Below are 21,860 nucleotides of genomic sequence, written 5' to 3'. Positions count from 1 at the left end.
GTTTCACATCTTCTTAAAGCTTTCAGGATGTACTACAGTACACGTGTCAAAGATAACTCAGTTTAGGGAGAATTAATATCAAATATTTGTTCATGCTGTTGTCTAGCTGCTAAGGTGTGTCTGATTCTTTGTGATCCCAAGGACTGTAGCCCGCCAGGCTCCTCTGTCCATGTGATTCTCCAGGCAAGAATACTGGAGTGGGTTGCCATTTCCTCCTCTAGGGTATCTTCCTGACCCAGGGATCAAACCTGTGTCTCCTGCATTGGCAGGAGGATTCTTTATGACCAAGCTACTAAGAAAGATGATGTCAAATGGAGTATCATAAAATTCATTGCCCAGTACTTATTACTCAACAAGATTGCTTTTTGTCCCCTTTCCAGCAAAGAAGGGTATACTCTAGAATTCAGAAATATCCTTCTTTTTCAATATTATCCTGATTATCATCCCATTATACTAACATTTAAAAAGGAGTGAACATCCTAAAATAGATTTCATAGGAGATGAATAAAGAATAAGATAGTAAACTAATTAGGCTGTCCCATTCGGGGCGGGGCGGGGGGATGTCTTCCTCTTTGTTATCGGCTGATTTTGCCCGTGTTTCATGCTCCTTTCTTCCAAGCCACCTACTGAGTAACTCTGGTTTCAACTCGTCCTGGTGCCAGTAGCATTCATCTGTTCATTCATCACTTATTCATCAAGCGCCTATTAGATGCTGGGCACTGCACTTGGTGTCAGAAATGAAACTGTGAACATCAACAGCACAGTTTCCACCCTAATGGAACTTAAGGCTCAGTGGGAAGATATATATTTATTATACAATTAAAAGAAAAAATGTATGTAATGATGCAAGAAGTGTTCTGAAAAGAGAACGGAGAGGCTATGGAAGGGACAGGCATGGCCGGGAAGGTGAGAGAAGATGAAGGGAGTGACAGATGAGAGGAAATATGATGGATGATGGAGTAATGGGGAGGAGAGAACATTGGGACATAGAACAGCAGATGCAGAGACCCCAGGAAGGAGGGAACGTGGAAACACCCAGGACAGAGTGAAGAACACCGTGAGTGCCTGGAGATCAGAATCCGATGGGAGTGTGTTCATCATTGATCAAGGTGGTGCCTGATCAGTGTCGGATACAGATCAATGACGAATAGGTTCAGAGGCAGAGCTGGCGACATGACAGGTGTTTTTGCTCAGTGGTCCAGGAAGTTTACAGATCAGCTCCAAAGCGAGGCAGGGAAGGGTCAGAGCTCTCAGGGAATGTGGGCCACCTCAGGGATGTTTGTAATCTTACTGCAAACAGTGCACAGTCAGGTAAGTCTATAGAGTGCACGTGCAGGGTGTTGATGATTAGACTCTCTTAGGAGATCATGGCGGCTGCACGGGCAACGGAGCATGAAGCAGGGAAGATGTGGAGGGGGATCCAGGGTCCGGTGGGGAGGAAGGGATGAAGAATTCTTGCTTAATGGGTCCAGAATTAGGGATGATTAAAATGTTCTAGAGGCTGATAGTGGTGATGGTTGCATGACAGTGTGAGTGGGCTTAGTGCCTCTGAATCACAGACTTTAAAATGGTTAAAATATTACATTCTTTCTTATATCTAATGCTCTTAAAAAGTTGAAGGACAATGTGGATATAAACCTTACTAGGATTTTGTAGTAATTCAAGTGAGTGACAATGGTGTGTTGTCCTAGATTATTGGCTAGTAGAAGTGGAAGGAGGTGACTAGATCTAAGACATACTTTTGGTGACTTATGAATGGGTTTGGTACCACAGAGATGGGCTAGCTACTCAACATCTACCCTTCTCTTCTTGGACATACAGCTGGACCGTGTTTCTAGCCAGAGGAACAGAAATGAGTAGAAGTGCTGTGCATACTTCCATGAAGCCCGGACCATACAACAAACAAACACACAAACAAATACAAGCCCTTCCTCTAACAAATCCTCATCTTTTTATGCCCATCTTTACCCCTTCTCCAGGCAGCCTAGATATCTGTGGCCAGAGGTGACACTGACACCATGTTCTTAAGGGGGCAGAGTCTCAGCCAAGCGTTAGCCTTGAAGGATGCCCTGGAGCCTGCAACTGCCCTCCCTCTGCTCCCAGGTAACTGGAATTTCTGAACAAGCAACACCATTTTATTGTGTTAAGCCACTGAGCTCTTGAGCTCTGAGAAGCTGGTTACCTCAGTTGGTATCTGCAATGGAATTAATTATGTGCTCCCCGCTTCATGTGTTGAAATCCTAGCTCCTACCTCCATTTGACTGTTTGGAGTTGGGGCCTTTAAGGGCGTAATTAAGGTTAAACGAGGTTGTCTGTATGGGGCCCTGACCTGAGAGGACCAGTGTCCTTATAAGAAAAGGAAGGGACACGAGAGCTTGCTCTACGTGTACACACACACAGGGGCCATGTGAGGACACAGCTGGAAGGCCATTTGCTGCAGCCAGAAAGAGAGCCTTCTCCCCAGAAACCAGCCCTGCTGGCACCTTGAGTTCAGACTTGCAGCCTCCAGACTGTGTGACAATGAGTGTCGATCATTTAACCCTCCACCTGTGCTATTTTATGCAGCAGCTCCAGGAGACTAAGGCTGTCCTGTTCGCTACAGGGGCTGAGGACAGAGGCCTCTAGAAGGATGCTCATGGCTCTGGTTCAGGGAACTAGACGAACAGTGATGCCAAACCCCAAGAGCAGAGACGCAGGTGCGTGATGGACGTGAGTTCAGTTCCGGACACGTTGACTTGGAGGTGCCCCCACGACAGCCCAGAGAAAATATCATGTCAGTCTGCTGGCAAAGCACAGCCGGCCAAACCTAAGTACGCTTTCCCGAGTGCTCAGTGTAAACAGTTGTCTCTAGTTGGTTCATGAGGGTGTATTCTGTCTCCCCTCAAGAATGAAACCTTCCCTGAACATGTCTTCTCCTCATAATTCCTAACACAGCACGGATATAACTGACATTCAACAAATGATGAAGTAGTTTAACTGATTTTTTAAGAAGCCATTGTTTGCTATCCAGGAGATAAAACCCACCTGGAATATCTTAGAATGTTTAGGGTAAGATGGACCAGTAGGTCAGCCATTCACCTGCTGCACCATTCCCCAGAGTGTTCCCTTAATTAATGAAAAGGGAAACTCCATAATTTAAGAGTGACTCTTCTTCCTTGTCAGTGTCCTCTTTTCCCATTAAAAAAAAATACAAAAGTAGGGCAAACTTTAGAATGAAAGTGGGGTTTGTCTTAACTCTGTTCTGCAAACATTGTGTTAGCATCCCCATCGCACATTGCAGGCTCTCAGCTTGGCACAAGCCATCTCTTCCCCCAAGGCTTAGAACACAGTGGGAGGAAGTATAGGTGTAACCCTACGAAAGGCAGATCTGTGTTATCCTCTGTCTGAAGCAAAGTGCCTAATACAGGTGTGGTCCTCAAGACTTGTCACGGAACACGGTTTCACACAGTCGGTGTTAAATATTCAGTGTGTGAACAAATGAAACAATGGGCAGACTACAATATAAAACCATCTGTAGAAGGAGAAAAAAGACATACACGAAGTCCATAACCCCTAAAACAAAACTCTAGAATTTTAGAGTGGGAATGAACTTCCGAGACCGTCCACTTCTGCTTGCTTACTTTATAGACTGAGAACCAGATCCAGGGAGGTTGACCCAGTGCCTCAGGGTATAAATCATGGACACTAACATGTCTTCCAGATCTTTGGACTCACCACACAGTGCTCTTATACCCATGGGGTTATTTTATACAAACGGAATCTGGCAACCTGGCCCTACTTCAGGGTCCTACCTGGCTCAGAAGAAATAGAATGGACTAGGACCTCACAGTACAGCATTCGACACCTGATGAAAAGCCAGGCTGGTGGCCTAAGAACTTCTTTCAGCAAACAGACCCTCTAAATTTACCTACAGGGAGAAGCTGAGAATGTCTCAGCTGGCCAGAGGGCACACTTTCTGCCTTTTCTCTGAACTTTGGGCAAGGTGGCACCCAGGGAGAGGCCAGGGCCTGGGTGGATGAATTCTGTCCTTGGCCTTGACCTGCTGACATCTGGTCCATCGATCTCTCCAAATCCACCACATTCACACCCTCCTCTGAGGGAGAGCAGGGGCTGCGCCCTTTCATTCCCAGCTGTGTTCTGTGTAATAGAAAGTTCCAGAATTCAAGCAGAATCTTCCACTGCTGAGAAAACTTTGCATAATCAACCTGTCTGCAGGCCAACCAGATGTAAATGTATGGTGATGTACTGGCAACATGGCTGCCCTCAGGCCTTCCCTGAAGCTGGAGGTGGGTGAGGGGCCAACCTGGGGTTGGAGGGTGCAGGACAGAAGAAGCTGAAGAGGAAGAGGGACATAGGACACTTTAGGATGCAGTAAAGTAAAGACATGGCTTCCCAGGTGGCTCAGTGGTAGAGAATCCACCTGTCAATGCAGGAGATATAGGTTTGATCCCTTGGTCGGGAAAATCCCCTGGAGAAGGAAATGGCAACTCACTCCAGTATTCTTTTCTGGAGAATTCCATGGACAGAGGAGCCTGGCGGACTACAATCCATGGGTCACAAGAATCAGACACAACTGAGGGACCGTACAATAACAGCAACAAAGTCAGGACAGGAGATGTTAGCGGGGCCCTCGTGGAAAGAGGTAAGAAATGACTCAGCGACAAACCCTACTCAGCCAGTACTGAGATGGCTTTGAGTCACATAGCTGCAGCTCCGGAAACATTCACGGCCGGAGACAGAAAACCACTTCAGGGCAATAGCTTCTGAAGAAAATGGGAGCATGTTCCAAATTATATTACACCTGGAAACGGTTTTCACCTTCCTAACATCAGAGAAGTCTATAAAACCCCTCTCGCTGCGGCCACATGGGGCACTTTGCAGCTGATGTTGTTTCTGCAAGAAAGCTTCCAGAAACCTGCTCTTGTGGCCCGGTCATGGCTCCCCAGGCTCCTGCAGCAGTAAATGGAGTCAGAAAGGCCTGGGATAGAAAGATCTGGAGCCTGGGCGCTGTGGGCATCCTGCAAACCCTGAGCCTTTTAGAGGCCACCTAAAGGCTTTAAGCTCCTCTAAAGGGAAAGAGACTGAGAGCATGGTGAGGACATTGCCCGGGGAAGGCAGGAAGGACCCTGCAGCCCAGCATCAGTACAAGAGACAGCGGCCAGGCTGCTGTGCAGACAAACACTGCCTCACCCACTCTTGACTCAGGAATTCATCCTCTGCCCGTCGAGGAAGGAAGAAGTGCTGGTCAGCACCATACTCATGGCTATATGTGTCCAGTGTGAGCTTGGGGTTGATTTGGGAACACACATGCCAACATCCACTTGTTGCCCTCCTCTGAATATTTCCATCATCTTCTCATTTAATACTTATTGATTGTTCATTACACACCAGACACATTTAATAAACATCTTTAGCATCTAACCCACGCTAGGCCCTGTTCAAACGGTTGTGTCCACAGAGAGGTGGAAATGTGGTCTCCGACTTCACAGTTTGTATCTTGGTGGGGAAATCAGATGTGTGACCAGAGGTGTTGGCACAGTGTCACAGAGCGACATCGGGGCAGTGTGACCCTTGGAAGATCTGAGCTCCTGGAATAACACCTCCAGGTCTTTGTAGGGGAGGCCTTGCAACAGGGCAGGCACGGGGGTGTGCCGGGGTTGGTCTGAGAAGGTGGGAGCAGGGCCTGTCACCACCGCCTGGTGCTTTCTGTGACGAGCCAGCCACACCTCACAGCCAGCAAATCCCCAAACCAGAGACAGCTCTCAAGCACATGTGTCTCTGGAGCTTCCAATGGGAGGTCAGGCTCCTCATGAGCAGATTCGTTCAGCTCAGCCTGGTCCCACCGATGGAGCAGAGGTGGGGGTGGGGTGGGTGTGAGTCTTACCTGGGCTCCACACCTGCTCTTCTGGGTCAGCAGGTAGACGTGAACCTGAATGTGTCTAAGGAGAGGAAGGGTGACCAGGGGGCCAGAGTGAAACCCACGTGATGCCGTGCCTGCCCTTTGACCACCCTCCTGACCGTGAATGTCCCACGGGGACACATTATCCCAAACGGGGCCAAGGGAAGACAGGACTGGGAGAAATGCCCGGGCCATTCCAGGGGCCCTGAGAAGCATGGATTCCCTTCTGCCTTCCCTCCGCATGTCACTGGGCCTCCGTTCAGAGCCATCCCTTCCCAGGTCCTTCTCCCCGCCTGGCGCTTTTTCAGAGTGAGTTTCCTGGGCTCCTGCAGGCCTCCTCCTGTCCTTTCTCAGCGCCATCCTTGGGCAGCTTCTTAATGGCCTGACCTTAATTGCGTTTTCCTGTCTGCGCCAGGGCAACCGGCATGCAGTTTAATAAAAGACTTTTCAAGCTGCCGGGCTCACTCTCCCCTCCCCACCTACATCTTATGCAGCAGAAGACTGTAAGCCTTATTTTGAAGGTGATTGATTTGGTGTGTTTTCCACTTTCTTTCCTGCTGTGGGGACATTTTGCCTCCATGCGTGATCACTTTTTTTAAAGGGACTTTGATTTTCCTGTCCCCTCACTTTCCACCCTGCTGCTGCGGAACCAAGGGCCGAGAAGCTTTATTCCTCAAGTAGCTATTCTGTGCTCTCTGATTCTGCTGTGAGTTGTCGGTGCTCTGGATTAGCAACGGCCAGGGCGCAGGCCCCTCGATTCACACTCCCGTTGGTGGGGCGTTTAAAGTGGACACGTGGGGACGTGTGCACAGCAGCCAGACTTTTTTTTCTTTTTCCTATTGAAATGCAAGCATAGACTTCTCTTACTTTATTTTGGATGTGAGAGCAATAAGGATAATTCATCAGAAATGAAGCTATGCCTTTTGGTATATAATGCTGGTGTTAGTCTCTCAACTGTGTCTGACTCTTTGTGACCCCATGGCCTGTGGCCCACCAGGCTCCTCTGTCCATGGAATTCTCCAGGGAAGAATGCTGGAATGGGCAGCCATACCCTTCTCCAGGGGATTTTTTCCTGACCTAGGGATCGAACCCACGTCTCCTGCGTTGCAGGCAGATCCTTTAGCGTCTGAGCCACATGGGTTTTAGAAATATCTTTAAGTTTTGCATATTTATGTCAGATGGAAGGTTCTTAAGGAAAACAGAACCTTTGATAATGATTTTGTGCTATTACTCTTTTGATTCAAAGTTGTCTACTTCTTAATTCTCTTTCAATAAGCCTAATTGTAGATGTTTTATTCAGAAGTACCTTTTGGACATGAGACTATAAAATTATGACAACAATATAAAATAGTTAAGAGAAGAATACTTAAAAATAACAAGAATGACAATTGTTTTAAATTTCTGTGTGAGTTCCTATCGCATAGCAAAATGAGTCAGTTATATGTATACATATATCCCCTCTATTTTGGATTTCTTTCCCATTTAGGTCACCACAGAGCACGTTGTAAAGCAACCATACTCCAATAAAAATTAATTTAAAAAATAAAAATAATAAGAGAGACACCAAACTTCAAAAATAGGAATATTGCACACATTCAGATATATTCAGAAGGAATAATGCCTTCCATTATTATCCATAAAACCCAGCATAATTTATTAAAATGTAAGGGGTCAGTGGCTATATTTTAATGTGACAAGACTGTGTAAGGATGAGTAGAGGGTTCAGACTTATAAGTATTAATGAATCACCCTAGCATAACACCAGTCATGCAAACTCAGAAGGTAGGTTAATTATCCTAACAGTCTAAAACAAATCATTTTAAAAGTTGCACAGGACCTATGATAGAGTTGTTGTTTAGGTGCTAAGCTGTGTCTGACTCTTTTGTGACACCATGGACTGTAGCCGGCCAGGCTCCTCTGCCCACGGACTATTCCAGGTAAGAATACTGGAGTGGGTTGCCATGCCCTCCTCCAAGGGATCTTCCAGATGCAGGGATCGAACCTGCATCCCCTGCATCTCCTGCTTTGTCAGGCGATTCTTCACCCACTGAGCCGCCTGGGAAGCCCCTGTCCATGTTTCTGTCCACTTAATGTAGAACAACCCTAAGAAGAAGGAAGGCAAGGGCAGGCTTTATTTCCCCAAATTTAAAATGAAGACCTTGAAACTTAGCCCGATTAAGTAACTCATTTAAGATCACTGAGCAAGTAGTCAAACCAAGAGTTCAATTTTTCTTGCCTCTTATTGAGAAACAGCTTGATAAGTGCATTTTGTTCTGCATGTGTTTGAATTAAGGCTTTGCTTATCAGTGACATTGCCTTTTCTGTTGGATTAGCCTGGATATTACAGCATGTGGGAAACACAAGCCCAGCCGTGAGTCGGCAGAGATGTGATCAGTTCTCACCGGTGTGGAGGAAGACAGGAGAGCGTGGGTCAGAGACTTTCTGAGCCTGCGTTCCACACAGTGCCTGCATCTAGTCTCCCTGCCTCTCAGGAGGCCACGCTGACCGAGATGCAACAAAGCAGCAGGGGGGCAGTGGAGAGGGGCCACTGGTGGAGAGAACCCAGGGCATCCAGGCACGGAGGTGCTTGTGCTAGAGAAGGCTGGACATGGTTCCCCATGTTCCCTGGGGAGGTGTCGGCAGTGTGCTGAGCCCTGGGTTGGTCTCTCCAGTCTCCTCTTCCTCTTTTTCTCCACCCCTCCCCACCTCCTCTACTCCCTTGCCTCCCTTAGCATCCTCTCTCTGTACCCGTGGCCCTCTGCAGGCATCTCCAGGTCTTCTCCCAGCTTCCCCTTGCCCCTTCTCTTCTAAACCATCCTGGCCTGAGTCCCACATCCCCTGACTCCCACTTCCTTGGGCCACTTAGATGCCTATCAAGAGAAACAGCAGGTGTCACCCTGCCCTCCTGCCCCTCTCTTTTCAACAAGCCCAGTTTGACCTGAACTGGAGAGCTTTGCACCAAGAAGTTCTGTGCATGGGCACTGTTCACAGTAAATTGAGGATGAAAATCTCTATCCTGAACCAAACATTGACTGTTCATCCTATATCTGAGGGCTGTTTGTTGTTGGTTAGTCACTAAGTTGTGTCCAACTCTTTGCAACTCCTGTGGACTGTAGCCCATCAAGCTCCCCTGTCCATGGGATTTTCCAGGTAAGAATTACTGGAGTGAGTTGCCATTTCCTTCTCCAGGGGATCTTCCTGACCTGGGGATTGAGCTTGTGTTTCCTGCGTTGGCCGGGAGATTCTTTACCATTGAGCCACCTGGGAAGCCCTTGTATTTGAGGAAGGGATGCCAAAATTCATCTTGAAGCTACTTGTGCCTTGCAAATGGCCAACATTTGGATGGTTCCAAGATCTCTGGCCATGGCCAAGCTCTTATACAGTAGGCAGTTCCATTTAGATTCCTCCTTTGGTGTAGACACAGAGGGTCTCTTGTGCCAACCTATACATTCACTTAAAATCTGTGCTTCCCCCTGAAAAATTCTAATAACTGAAAAAACCAATAACAACACTGGAATTTATGATTATCTCTTTAAGAAAGTGAAATAAAGTGTTAGTTCCTCAGTTGTGTACGACTCTTTATGACCCCATGGACTGTAGCCCTCCAGGCTCCTCTGTCCATGGAATTCTCCAGGCAAAAGTACTGCAGTGGGTAGCCATTTCCTTCTTATTCTTTTTCAATACTGACCCCAATTAAGGTGACATTATGAGAGCCACTTTTCTGCAGCTCTGTTAATCACCATTCACTCATCAAGCACAGGGAACTCCCCTCTGCTTCCAACTAACAATCAACCAGTAATAAAACTCCAATTTCTGGGGGACACATGGCTCCCTTATCTGGGGATTTTAGATCACCCAGGTAGCTGTTATGTTGTTTTTGAGAGGGGAAAAGCATCTATCTGAGCAGAAATTAAGAAGGAATTAAGAAGCTCGAAAAGAAAAAGAAAAAAAAAAAAGTGAGTAGAAAAGAGGAAGAAACGGAAGAGAGGGTAAAAATCTCTCTTCCAACAGAATCTTCTTCTAAAGCTGTTTATGATAAGGGGAGGATTAGGGAGCTCACATTCCAGCTATATTAAATTAAATCCCAGGCCCCTTTTCTCAGACACACACAGGCCTGAGAACATCAATCCTATCACGACAAAATAGCCCTTGGGAAAAGGAATTCTTCTGGCGGTGTGCCATCCGGCTCTTACAAACTGTGAGCCGTAGTAACGAACCCATCCAAGAGGCATATTAATAATGACATGAAGAGACACATTTATTGTTGATTGTTGAGATGGTGGCGGATTTATTGCCAGTCTGCCAGGAGGGAGGGTCTGGCCCAGCAATGGTGCAATTAAAAACAAATTGAATACAGGGACAAAGAATCAATAATCTAACAGGGCAACTTTCACTTGCAAAATACAAATATAAATTAATTGACCTGAACACAGTTGCTAACTGGTCATTAATGTGTACTTGCTGGCCAATCAGCATGCGGCATTCACTCCATCAGCAGATTGCTGCAGGATGGTGGGGAGGGATGCCTTCCAACTCTGCCTGCCAGGGCTGCCCTCTGGGCCATCTTGTTTGGGGTGATTTCTAATATCACTAAAAAGAATGTCTGTGTCACATCTTTCCCCTGAAGTTCTAAATTATGGAATTTTTTAAACAGTTTCACTAATAACTTCCCTATTCAGTAGAAATAAATGTTTTTTGATGCTTAACTATACAGCAATCTATCCTGAGCATGAGGAGAAGGTAATTAATCCAAGCTCGTTGATATGTTTTTGTGGTGTGTATGTATGTGTGTGTGTGTGTGTGTGTGCACGCACACACGCACGCTCAGTCACTCAGTCTTGTCCAATTCTTTGGGACCCCAAGAACTGCAGCCCGCCAGGCTCCTCTGTCCATGGGATTCTCCAGGCAAAAATGCTGGAGTGGGTTGCCATGCCTTCCTCCAGGGGATCTTCCCAACCCAGGAACTGAACCTGTGTCTCCTGTATTGCAGGCGAATTCTTTACCACTTGATCACCGAGGATGCCCTATTTTCATGGATTACTAGCACAATATAAATTTGTTGACGAGTTATCTATATGGTCCTGCCAATTCAGATTGCAATCCCTAAGTTTTGACTATATCAAAAATGAGAGAGCCAACTCTGGCTCTTGCTTTCAAGGAAAAATCTAGGAGAGGAAAAGAGTTAGGCCCACCAGTAGCTGAAGTAGGAAATGGGAAGTTTCAGGGACTATAGGCAAGTGCAGGTAAGGTTTGGAATTACAGAGATGGCCTTTGGTCTTGGGGACTTAGCAACTCTAAAGCTGCACTGTTCACTATGACAGCCACTAACATGTATGGCTATTTTTAATTAAGTTTTTTAATATGAAATAATACTGAACGTTCACTAGCCACACCTCAAGTTCTCAACCCTGTTCTCAAAGTGGCTAATAGCTGCCATGTTGGACAATGCAGGACATTTTCATCAGCACAGAAAGGTCCACTGGATAGTCCTGCTCTACAGGGTCTGGAGAACTTAGACATTCAGAGAAAAGTGCATTCAAGACAGACAAGTTGTTTGAGAAATGAAAATCAATGCAGGGCACTAGGGGCGGAGGTTTAACAAGGACAAGTTTGGCTAAGTTGTGTGTAGGATATAAAAACAGAGCAATAGAAAGTAAGACTGAGAAAGGAGGTCTGCTCCTGAATTGTTTAGCACTTGGAAAAGTGATGTAAGAGATTTTGACTTGATTGCATTGTCAATAGGGAGTCATTAAAATTGCTAGCAGGGGGAAGTGACACGATCAGACGTGTGCACCAGGAATATTTAGACAACGGTGTTAAAATGAATTATAAAGAGGCAGAGACTGAGGGTAGGGTAGCAATTAGGACGTGACAGTGAAAAGTCACTAGAGGGTAAGATGCTGCACTTTGGTGGCTGTGGTTGTGGGAACGAACAGGAAGGAAGAGAATGACTTTATTGGACATGACATCTGTTTTGATGGCTAATCAAGAGAGAGAGAAAGTCAGAACTGAAGCCAAGGTTTTATACAAGGATGGTGTGTTGGTGAATAGAAATTTGAATTAAAAGAGGAGGAAGAGGTTTTGGAGTGAAGAAGAGAAGTCCAGGGTGGGGCACACAAAGATACCTAGTGGGTACCCACCTTAGAGAGTTCAGGAAAGAATCAGAAATAAGAGGCTAGAACTAGGGAAATTAAGAAATAGAAATGTAGATTTCAGTGGCAATGATATTAACTCCAAGGAAGAAGTCATAATCACTAAGATTCATAAGGTAGAAGAGAGAGAGGTTTAAGGAGGATAGATCCTGACTGCAGAGATACGAGACTGAGATTCTGTAAACGGAGATAACCTGGCAAAGCAAGCATGTGCCTTGCAAATGAACAAGTGAGTCAGTCTGGTCTGAGACTTATTGAAAAGGGAGGGAACCCAGAGGAGGTTCCACAGAGAGGTTAGGTGCTGGTTTCGCTACAGATGAAGCAGAGCTCAAATCACAGCTCTTCTCAGCTCTTGACTCTCAGACTCTCTGAGCCTCAGTTTCCTCATTCAAAAAATTAGGAAAATGCATCCCGCCTGCTTGGGTTAACTGGGAAACAGAATTGGATCCTGTCTGTGAAGTGACCGTCATGCTTGGTACTCAGACATGACAGCCGTGGTTTCTAATTATTCAAAGGCATATCTTTGACCGCTTTTCCTGGGATTGTTTTACTTTGTTTCTATTGTTCTTCAATGTCTGAACTTCCAGAGGAGAATGATGAGTGAAGAGAATGAGGAGAGAGAAAACAGTCAAAGATTTTTGCTACCTTGATGAGAAGCCAAAGCAGGAAAAAGTGCAGGAGAGAGGTATTGTTGCTCAGACACTGTGTTTCCGGTAAAACCTGGTAATGAGAGGCTCGGAACTAGGCTTGTGGTTACAAGTAATAGTCTTCAAATACGGGTCCACATGCTGCGCGTAGGAAAATATCGCCATTCTAAATTCACAGATGGCTCTGTTGCTAGGCTATGATTGACTAACCCTGTGGTAGTGAAGTCTGAAATCTTAGGTGGGATCCTGACTATAGGAGGGTCCTGATGAACTTTCAACTATGACGAGAATTGATGAATATTTACTAAGTTTCCCTTCTTCTAAAGTGCCGCTGCTTCCCCTGCTGACAGCAATAGGAAAGATCTCTTCATATTCACTTGAGCTAGTGACATCTGCTGAAATCACCATGCAAATTAACTAGAACATAACGGGCATTTTCATTTTCTCCCACATCTCCATATCAGTGACAATTCTGAGGGCAGACTTCATGATACTCTGTTTGTTCAGTTCCATTGCAAATAAGCAAATGGTAGCTCTGGATTCTGCCACTTCCCTTCCTGGCTCCTGTATGTGTCCCCAGACCATGTGCCAGGACTGGCAGCACCATCTTGGATCACAGAGTCTCTGTGGTGCGCTCCAAACCGGCTCACACACTTGGATGGACCCAACTGAAGCCAGGGCTCCCACACGGAACTATTGCCCTCTTGGCAGACAAGCTCAAACTATCTCCAGCCCTGACTTGTGTTCATCCAGCATCAGACTCTGCCTTGGTCTCATTCAACTTGGGAAATCCTAGCTCTTCCTGCTCCTATAATTTAAAGATCATGAGTGTTACTGGAGGAACTGAGCATATAGTCTCCAGACCCAGGCTAGCGGGAGGCTGGACCTGCATATTTCATGGAGAGGAGGATGGAATTCCATGAGCCACAAAAGAAGCAATTACAAAACCTGAAAAACTGTGTATGTTATCATTTTAGTTTCTAAGCAGAGCTGAACATAGTCCCATATTCCTCCTCACAACAGGGGAAGTAGAGACTTGATAAAATGAGAATTTTTTTTTTTTATTGTTTTTGTACTGTGTTGTCAGCAACTACGCATGACGTCAGGAAAGACGTGATAATGTAGAAGATTGAGTGGAGATGACCACTGATTCTGTTTCAGCCATGCTGCTGCTGCTGCTAAGTTGCTTCAGTCGTGTCTGACTCTGCTGGACCCCATAGACAGCAGCCCACTAGGCTCCTCTTTCCCTGGGATTCTCCAGGCAAGAATACTGGAGTGGGTTCCCATTTTCTTCTCCAATGCATGAAAGTGAAAAGTGAAAGTGAAGTCGCTCAGTCGTGTCCGACTCTTAGTGACCCCATGGACTGCAGCCCTCCAGGCTCCTCCATCCATGGGATTTTCCAGGCAAGAGTACTGGAGTAGGTTGCCATTGCCTTCTCTGGTTTCAGCCATGAGATGTGTCTAATTCCAACAGATGTCTGCATAACACAACGTGAGGGAAGGGACAGGACAGCTGCAGAGACTGTGATTGTGAGTCTCATTCCAGCCCTGAGGCCAGAGCTGGAGGGCCTGCACGGGACATCCTCCTTGTAAAGGACAACTCATCAAGTGCCTCCCTCTGCTGGGGACAGACGGCCTGCTGCAGGCACCGATTTCAGTCCTGATTCTTCTAAGTTGTAATTGCTTTCTTGGTTTACCCAACCCTGAAATTAGGAATCGAGCATATATTCAACATTTGATGTGAGTTTGGGGGTTTACAAATATCAGGTGATGCAGGAAAGAAAAGGATGTCTTTCATATATATCTGTTAACACACACACACACACAGGAGTAAGGTTAAGGTGTGCATGTGTATACCTGGAGGAAATCATTTACATTCACTTGTCTTCTTCACCTGGGATAAGAAGCCAGGAAGGGAACATGCCAGGGGCACAGAGGAGCAGAGCTCAGGCTGAGGAGGGAGTTTTTTTAATGCCTGGTCTTGTTCTTTTCCACATTCCCACTCTGCCTCTGTAAAGAGCAAGTGTGATTATAATTTAAAATACAGGCCGAATAAATTAAATGGATTTCAGGTTGACTGCCCGCTTTTCTTTAGGCCCACAATTATGCATGTTAATTTAAATGACTATTTAAAGAATATTTGGGATAAAAGGGGAAAATAGAGGAGAAAAAGAGGTGAGTAACAAAGGAAGAGCTGGAAATAGGTAGGCCCTGGCGGGGAGTGGGCACCCCTGGGCAGGCGTGCCCCGCCCACTTTTTGGAGATGGTCCCCCAGGTGCCCGGCCCCCATCCACCATGACCAGCCTCAGCCAGGACCACTCCACCCCACAGTGGTCTCCTGAGGAGCCGCCCCTCTCCACATCACCTCAGAACTGCTATATCTTTCTCACAAATAGTAACATTTACCTGCCCTTCTACTCAGCTATGAGTTAGCAATCTGGCATGTGAACCCAACACTTGGTCTAGAATTTAAATTCCTTCATCGCAGCACTATTCACAATAGTGAGGATAAAGAAGCAACCTAAATGTCCATCAGCAGATGGATGGATAAAGCTGTGGTACAGATATACAACAGAATATTGCTCAGCCATAAAAAGAATGAAATAATGCCTTTTGCAGCAGCAGGGATGAACCTAGAAATTCTCCAAACTAAGTAAGACAGAGACAAATATCATATGATATCTCTTACATGTGGGATCGTAAAAAAATGATACAAGTGAACTTACATACAGAGTGGAAATAGACCCACAGACATAGAAAACTAACTTATGGTTACCAAAGGGGAAAGGGAGGAGTAAATTAGGAGTTCGTGATTAACATATACATACTACTGTCTATAAAATATATAATCAGTAAGGACCTATTTCACACCACAGGGAACTATACTCAATATTTTTAATAACATCTAAGGGAAATAATCTACAAAATATAAATATAATTTAAACATATATATGTACGTAAGATATATATATGTATACACACACATATATATGTACACATATATGTATGTACATACATATATAACTAAACCACTTCACTGTACACCTGAACCTAAGACAATATTATAAATCAAATCTACTTCAATAAAAACAAAACAAAAGGAAAAACAACTCCTGGCATTTGGGCTGCTTTGACACTGGCTAGCCAGTACAACTTGGAGAAATCAACTCTGAATCTCAGGGTTTTTTCCTTGGAATGTGGAGACTTCCTGTTCGCTCTCCCAAGGCTTCAGTGAAGACTAGTCAAAAGAGATCATGCAGAGAACATTCACTGTGTGTATTTTGAGAGCTTTCATCTAAAGACAAGCCTCGCAGAGATTTCTGAGAGCATTTAGTAGCTCCATCATCTTTGGGCAAGTTCTGACTCTTTCTGAGCCTTGGTTTCCTTATCTGTGAGATATGAGTATGGTCTGAACTCTGCAGTGAGGTTACGAGGATCAGCTGAGATCATTTTACACTCATGTGCCCTGTGCAGGGACTGGCTGACACCCAGTGGAACATAGGACCGGACTGGGTGGAGAATCAGACTTCTTTCCCTGCTGAACTAAACTTGGGTACCACACGGTCTCACCTGAATTGACTCCAGGCTCAAAGCCCCAGAGTCTTTGCAGATATAGAAACTGCACAGACTTGTTAACACAATTCATCATTTCTAGCCCTTTGCCTAAAATTGGGTTTAGCAAGAGGAGTTTGATCCATGAAAGCAAGTGTCTGGCAGTCAACAGATTTTTGAACTAGCCAGGAGAGCAGACAGAGATACCAACATCCAAGGAGCAAAGATGCACCAGATTTTCCTATCTATGGATCCCTGGCAGTGACAGAAACTGCAACAGGAGGATGTCCACAGGGTCCAGGATGCTGAAGAGTTCACGACAGTCAGAATGACAACTGGATTCTGGATCCTCTAAGGGGCCAGCATTCTCAGTACTTACACAGGGTAAAGAGGTAACATTTAGAACATATATCCCTGGAGGGATGAGCTACTGGTAAATTAATTATCATTTTCTTTGTCTCTCTTTCAGCCTCTCCATCTTTTACGGCTCTAGCATCCCACTCCTGCTCCTTCCCTCTCATTTTCCTTTTTGAGCTCTGTCCCCAGTTTCTGTTTGTACAGTGAAACATCAGTAGCAGGAAAAAGAGGGAAAAAGAAAGGAGAACTGGTAAGTCCCCATGGATCTAGGTTAGAGAAATCACTTTAGATGAGGTTGCCAGTGGAGGGAGTGGCAGGTGCTGGAGAGACACTGATTGTGGAGCCAAGTGGTCGAGGTTCAGACCTGCTCTGCTGCTGACTCACAGGGGACCCTGGCTGGTCTCTTAACTTCAGAAGCTGCAGTGATCTAATTTGCAAAACGGAGATAACAGTCGCTGCCCTGATGTCTCCCAGGGCTTGTTGTGAGGGTCAAATGAGGCAAAGATTGTGACCAGTGCTGTAAAGTACTAAGCAAGCTCACAGAACTCATCTGATCCTTGTTAGAACGTGTCTCTTGGCTTGTCACATTGATGACCTCATCCCTCCAAGGACCTCTTTCCAATCACTGTCCACTCTGAGTCATCTGGACAGCCTGACTATTCCCTGCCTGCCCCTATCTGCTTGCAGGGACTTCAGGATCACTGCCTTCTTCTGCCATTTCATCTGCTGCATCAGTCTGTCCTTCGTCCGTTTTACAAACATTTGCTAAAAGCCTAGAATGCCCCAAACCGTGTGCTATGCCTGCTGTTCTCTAGTGCACACTCAGTCTCTCAGTCGTGTCTGAGTCTCAGCAACACTATATACTTCAGCCACCAGGCTCTTCTGTCCATGGGATTCTCCCAGAAAGAATATTGGAGTGGGTTGCCATTTCCTCCTCCAGAGGACCTTCCCGACTGAGTGACTGAACCTGCATCTCCCGAGTCTCCTGCACTGGTAGGCAGATTCTTTATCACCGAGCCATCTGGGAAGTCCCACTGTTCTCTAGTAGGAAGAGTTAATCTCACAAAACATACCTACTCTCATGCTAGTAAATTTATGATGAATCTCAAACATACCCTTCTTGTCTTGCATTATACCCATTTCTCAGTTCTGTAACTCCTGTGTAACATCTGTGTTTTCTTTATTCCTACAGCTCACAACCCTAACACCTTCCTTTCCCAGTGGCTGAGGAGCCTAACTCCAAAGTTACTAGCAAGACCATCTAACATTTCCCCAGACTCTAAAAGGGAGGTGATATCTTTTTAATTCTTCCTCTTTCAAGCCCTGGGATTAACCCTTGCAATTTCCCTTGGATGATGTCTCCTGAAGGAACCTTCTCCATTCCTACAGGGAGACCCACAGCCTGCTGTCCTCACAGCCTGAGTGATCAGCCTGACCTGATCACTGTGCCCTTCAGCTCCTCATCACAGGAGGAGCATCCCTCACTCCATCCCACACAGGGCTGCCGGATAGGTTTTCCCACCCTGGCTGTCTAAGCCCCGTGCTCTGAATTCCCTTAACGCTTGGGTACGCAGTCTCAGACTGAGCATCATACACCAGGCACACAGTCTCAGCTACACTGTCACACACCATCACGTGGTGCCTTGAAGTTATCCCTTCAAGGTGGTCAAGATGTATCTCGTGGACCAGTGATATTCTTTTAATAAATGCAGCTTCTTGCCTTAAAGAGAAGGACTTGAAAATCAATCCCATCAGATATGTGGAGAGGCCACCTTATAAAACAGGGACAGACAGACTTCGAGTTTAGTGATACAGCATCTCTCAGTTACTCCACTTTGCAGGAGGAGGGAACAACAAAGCCCAGAGCCCACGGGATCGCCCTTTGGCTCATGGCACTTGTCTGCTAGAGGTGATGAGATTCTAATACTCTCAAATGGACAGGAGATAAATAAATACCATATATATACATGGACAAGTTGCAGCTCGGAAATTTCTCAGTTTTTCTCATTGCAAAATCAATACCCATCAGCAGTTGGAAATTAAAGGCAAGATTAGGCCTCAGTTTTATACATGCCTTATTGTATTCCAAAAGCTTTCTACTCGGTCAGATAAATCTTCTTTAAGAGGATTAGGAAACTTTCATTATCTTTATCTAACCTGAACTAACACTAAGTCTGAAAAATTAATCTATAGGCTGGACGAAAGCCGACCGCTGCTGGGAAGGGAGAGACTCCCGGGCTTCCTTCTAATTGAGCCATGGGGTCTCTGCTTCCACCTGCTGGAAACTCAATGGTCCCCAAAGAAAGACAAGCCAGCAATAGTTCACCAAGATGGAGGAGGAGGCAGCTCCCTAGATACCTTTGTTTAGCTTCTCCGTGAATGTGAAGCCCAGTCTGCTAAGATTTCCAAGAGGAGGCATTTCCCTTCCTCTTCCGCCCTCCTGATCTCTGAGTTGAATGTCATAGGAGCTACAGAAGTCACTTGGCCTGAATTGTGGAGACTTGAGAAAGTGACCTCTGGGATGAAGGACTCTATTGCTCTGCTTCCTGCTTCTTCCCAGACTCTTTATGACCCAGGGCCCTGAGGCCCATGGAGAGACCTCACTGGCTTCCACATCCAGCCCCAGGAACTGCTTCCAAGCTTCTTATGCAGTATTATCCCTGCAGCTCTGAGCCATGAGCCCTTTACGGCCTTTGTTGACTTTGACATGCTTGTACAATCTGTCTTCTTTCCTGAAAAGTGAGAGTCTTGTTCTGTTTGAGTCTGTTTCCGTATAGTGCCTGACAGTTCTTTTTTATTTCAGCGCCGAGTTTCCTGAATTTGTAGATAACTTTGCTGTCAAGGCCACAGAGGTGCCATGGAGGCGTCACTTCCTAGGCTGAGAATTTCAGCTGCTCTGGAACCAAGCCCAGGTGGCAGGCGGGTGGTGAGAGTTCACACTTTCTTGTTTTCTGCAGATATCCCCACTCATCTCAGATGACTGATCCTGGGGAGGGCCTCACCAGAGGAGAAGCATCAGACGTGGTACTTGTCTTTATCTCCAGATGGCAGGCTGCCTTGTAGCTCCCGAGACATGATCATCCCAAGCCATACCACTGGTGAGATGTGGATGGAGAAGAGACACAGCAGGGAGCATAGGTGTCCTTGTGCGGCATCAGATGTGGGAGTCTGGGGGGACGTGGGTCAGAGAAAGGTTTGGAGGCTGAATGGAGGCAAAGCTTCAAGTGCTACGTCAGCCCCAGGGCCTGCCGGGAGCAGACAGAGCCCTGGCAATGCTCAGGCCACTATCAAAGCCTATGGAGTCAGAGCCCAGATGGCCCACTAGCAAAGATCTCCAGCCAAAAGAAAAGAATGGTCCCCTTGAAATTTTATACATGACTGAAGCATGAAAAGACTTTACCCGCTACTCAAACTCCCCATGAAACCAACCGAAATGAGCAAAATTATATATTTTAGAAAGGCAGGAATGAGGGAATACATACTAGCTAAGCAAGAATGCCGCACACAAATCACAACCTGAAAAAAATCCATTAAGCTGACTGCAGATGGGATCTGATTAAAGGCACTTACTGATGCTAAGTCACATACATTCTTCCTTCTGAGCTCAATGCATGGCTCCAAGATGTTGGAGTAGGAGACACTGAGAAGATTCCATCCTTTGGTGGAGGGAGGCTGTGTCCCTGGGGGCTGGGGGCTGGTCTGCTCAGTACCTCTTTGGCATCATTTATAGATACCTGACGGAAATTGCTTTGCACAGTCACGGGGGTGTTGGCAGGGGATAGCTCATCATAAGCTCATCTGTAGGGCTGCCTTACGATGCCTCCCCAAAGCTTATGGCTGCTCTCTGCGTGAGTTTTTAATTCTTAATATTGAATAGTTGATATCTGAGATTCTGATATTTTTTCAACCCCATTTTTCTCCAACAAAGTAAAATTCAAATGCAAAACTCTTAAATACTATGCATGGGTTATATTAATTCAGATTTTTAAAGGAGAACAGGAGAGGAAGTTAGGGAGCCCCCTTTTAATTATATAAATTTATTTCCAATGTAGACCTAGATACATTTTGACTAATATCCCTCTTGACCTCAGCTCCACTCTGGGGCTAAAAGGGTATAGACAGACACAACAGCAATGCCAAACAACACTGAGAACCCCTTTCCAGATCACACGTAACCATCAGCTATGCAAAAACAGCCATACATCATATGATTTTACATCAATATTATTAACCTTTTATCATGAGCTAAGCCTCTGAAAAATAACAGGAACAGAGAGTAGTACAATCGATTTCCTAAAGTATCTTGCCCTAACTCCAGAGTGCTAAGTAACTAACATATGATATATTATATTTCTATATCTTGTCCAACCCTAGAAAGCTCAACCAACTCAACAATACCAAACAACCTATGAATGAGAACAGAAGGACCAGAGATAAACCTGAGAAGCTCTGTGAAGATCCTCAGCGCTTAGTCAAGACACCCACAGGTGGAAGGGATCCAGGACACACTCAGTCTCTGGACTGAGACTGAGGAATGGCTTTTTGTGTCTTTCTACAGGAGGGGGAAGCACAGACTGAGATCATGTGCCCTCTGCATCGCTGACGGGAACGTCAGCACCCTGTCCAATCAACTCACCCTGCACGATGAGGTGGACACGGGAGGTCTTGGGGTGGTTGTCCGTCTGCACAGAGCAGGTATAGGGGCCCTCGTCGTACACGTCCACGTTCTGGATCATGATGCTGTACTGGGTTGGCGTGTTCACCAGGATGATCACACGAGGGTCTATGGACCACTTGTCATTCCCGGCGTAGAGGATGGTGCTGCGGTTCAGCCAGGCCACCCGGGTGACCCGATCATCTATGGTACATCTGTGAGTGAGAGTGGGGAGGGGAGGGGAGAAGAAAGGGGAAAGGGGAAGAGTGGGGAGAGGGAGGGAGGAGAGGGAGAGAGTGTTAAGAGATTCTATTATAAATGCAGCTGTTGTTGTTCCAGGAGTAAATGAAATAACATAACCAAGTGTTAAAAGGGATCAATTATTGATAAAACTTCTTAAATAGAGGGCAACAGTGGCCTGAATCATCCTGAAGACCTGATGCTACAAAATCATTTCTATTTGATTTTGAAACATATTATGTGAATATCTTTGCTGTATATTTGCTTTCTATCTTATTTTTCCCCTTAGGCTTATATGAAAATTAGTTTACATTTCTCGAGCGCATTTACCACCTTGTGGGAAAAGTGGCCCAGGGCCA

The 21,860-nt window shown here is 45.8% G+C and overlaps 1 protein-coding gene across 2 annotated transcripts in view; it reads right to left on the bottom strand.

The window, feature by feature from the left end:
• The window catches only part of LOC102266224 (opioid-binding protein/cell adhesion molecule), a 525,900-nt gene that overhangs the window by 218,787 nt on the left and 285,253 nt on the right, over nt 1-21,860 (bottom strand). For both annotated transcript variants that reach the window (XM_070365105.1, XM_070365106.1), the window contains exon 2: nt 21,244-21,476. In XM_070365105.1, the coding sequence (XP_070221206.1) occupies nt 21,244-21,476 (233 nt within the window). The remainder of the gene's footprint in view (nt 1-21,243; nt 21,477-21,860) is intronic.

Source organism: Bos mutus, chromosome 29 (genome assembly GCF_027580195.1).
Source record: "Bos mutus isolate GX-2022 chromosome 29, NWIPB_WYAK_1.1, whole genome shotgun sequence".
NCBI classification, from domain to species: Eukaryota; Metazoa; Chordata; class Mammalia; order Artiodactyla; family Bovidae; genus Bos; species Bos mutus.
This window is presented reverse-complemented; position numbering and strand designations above follow the sequence as displayed.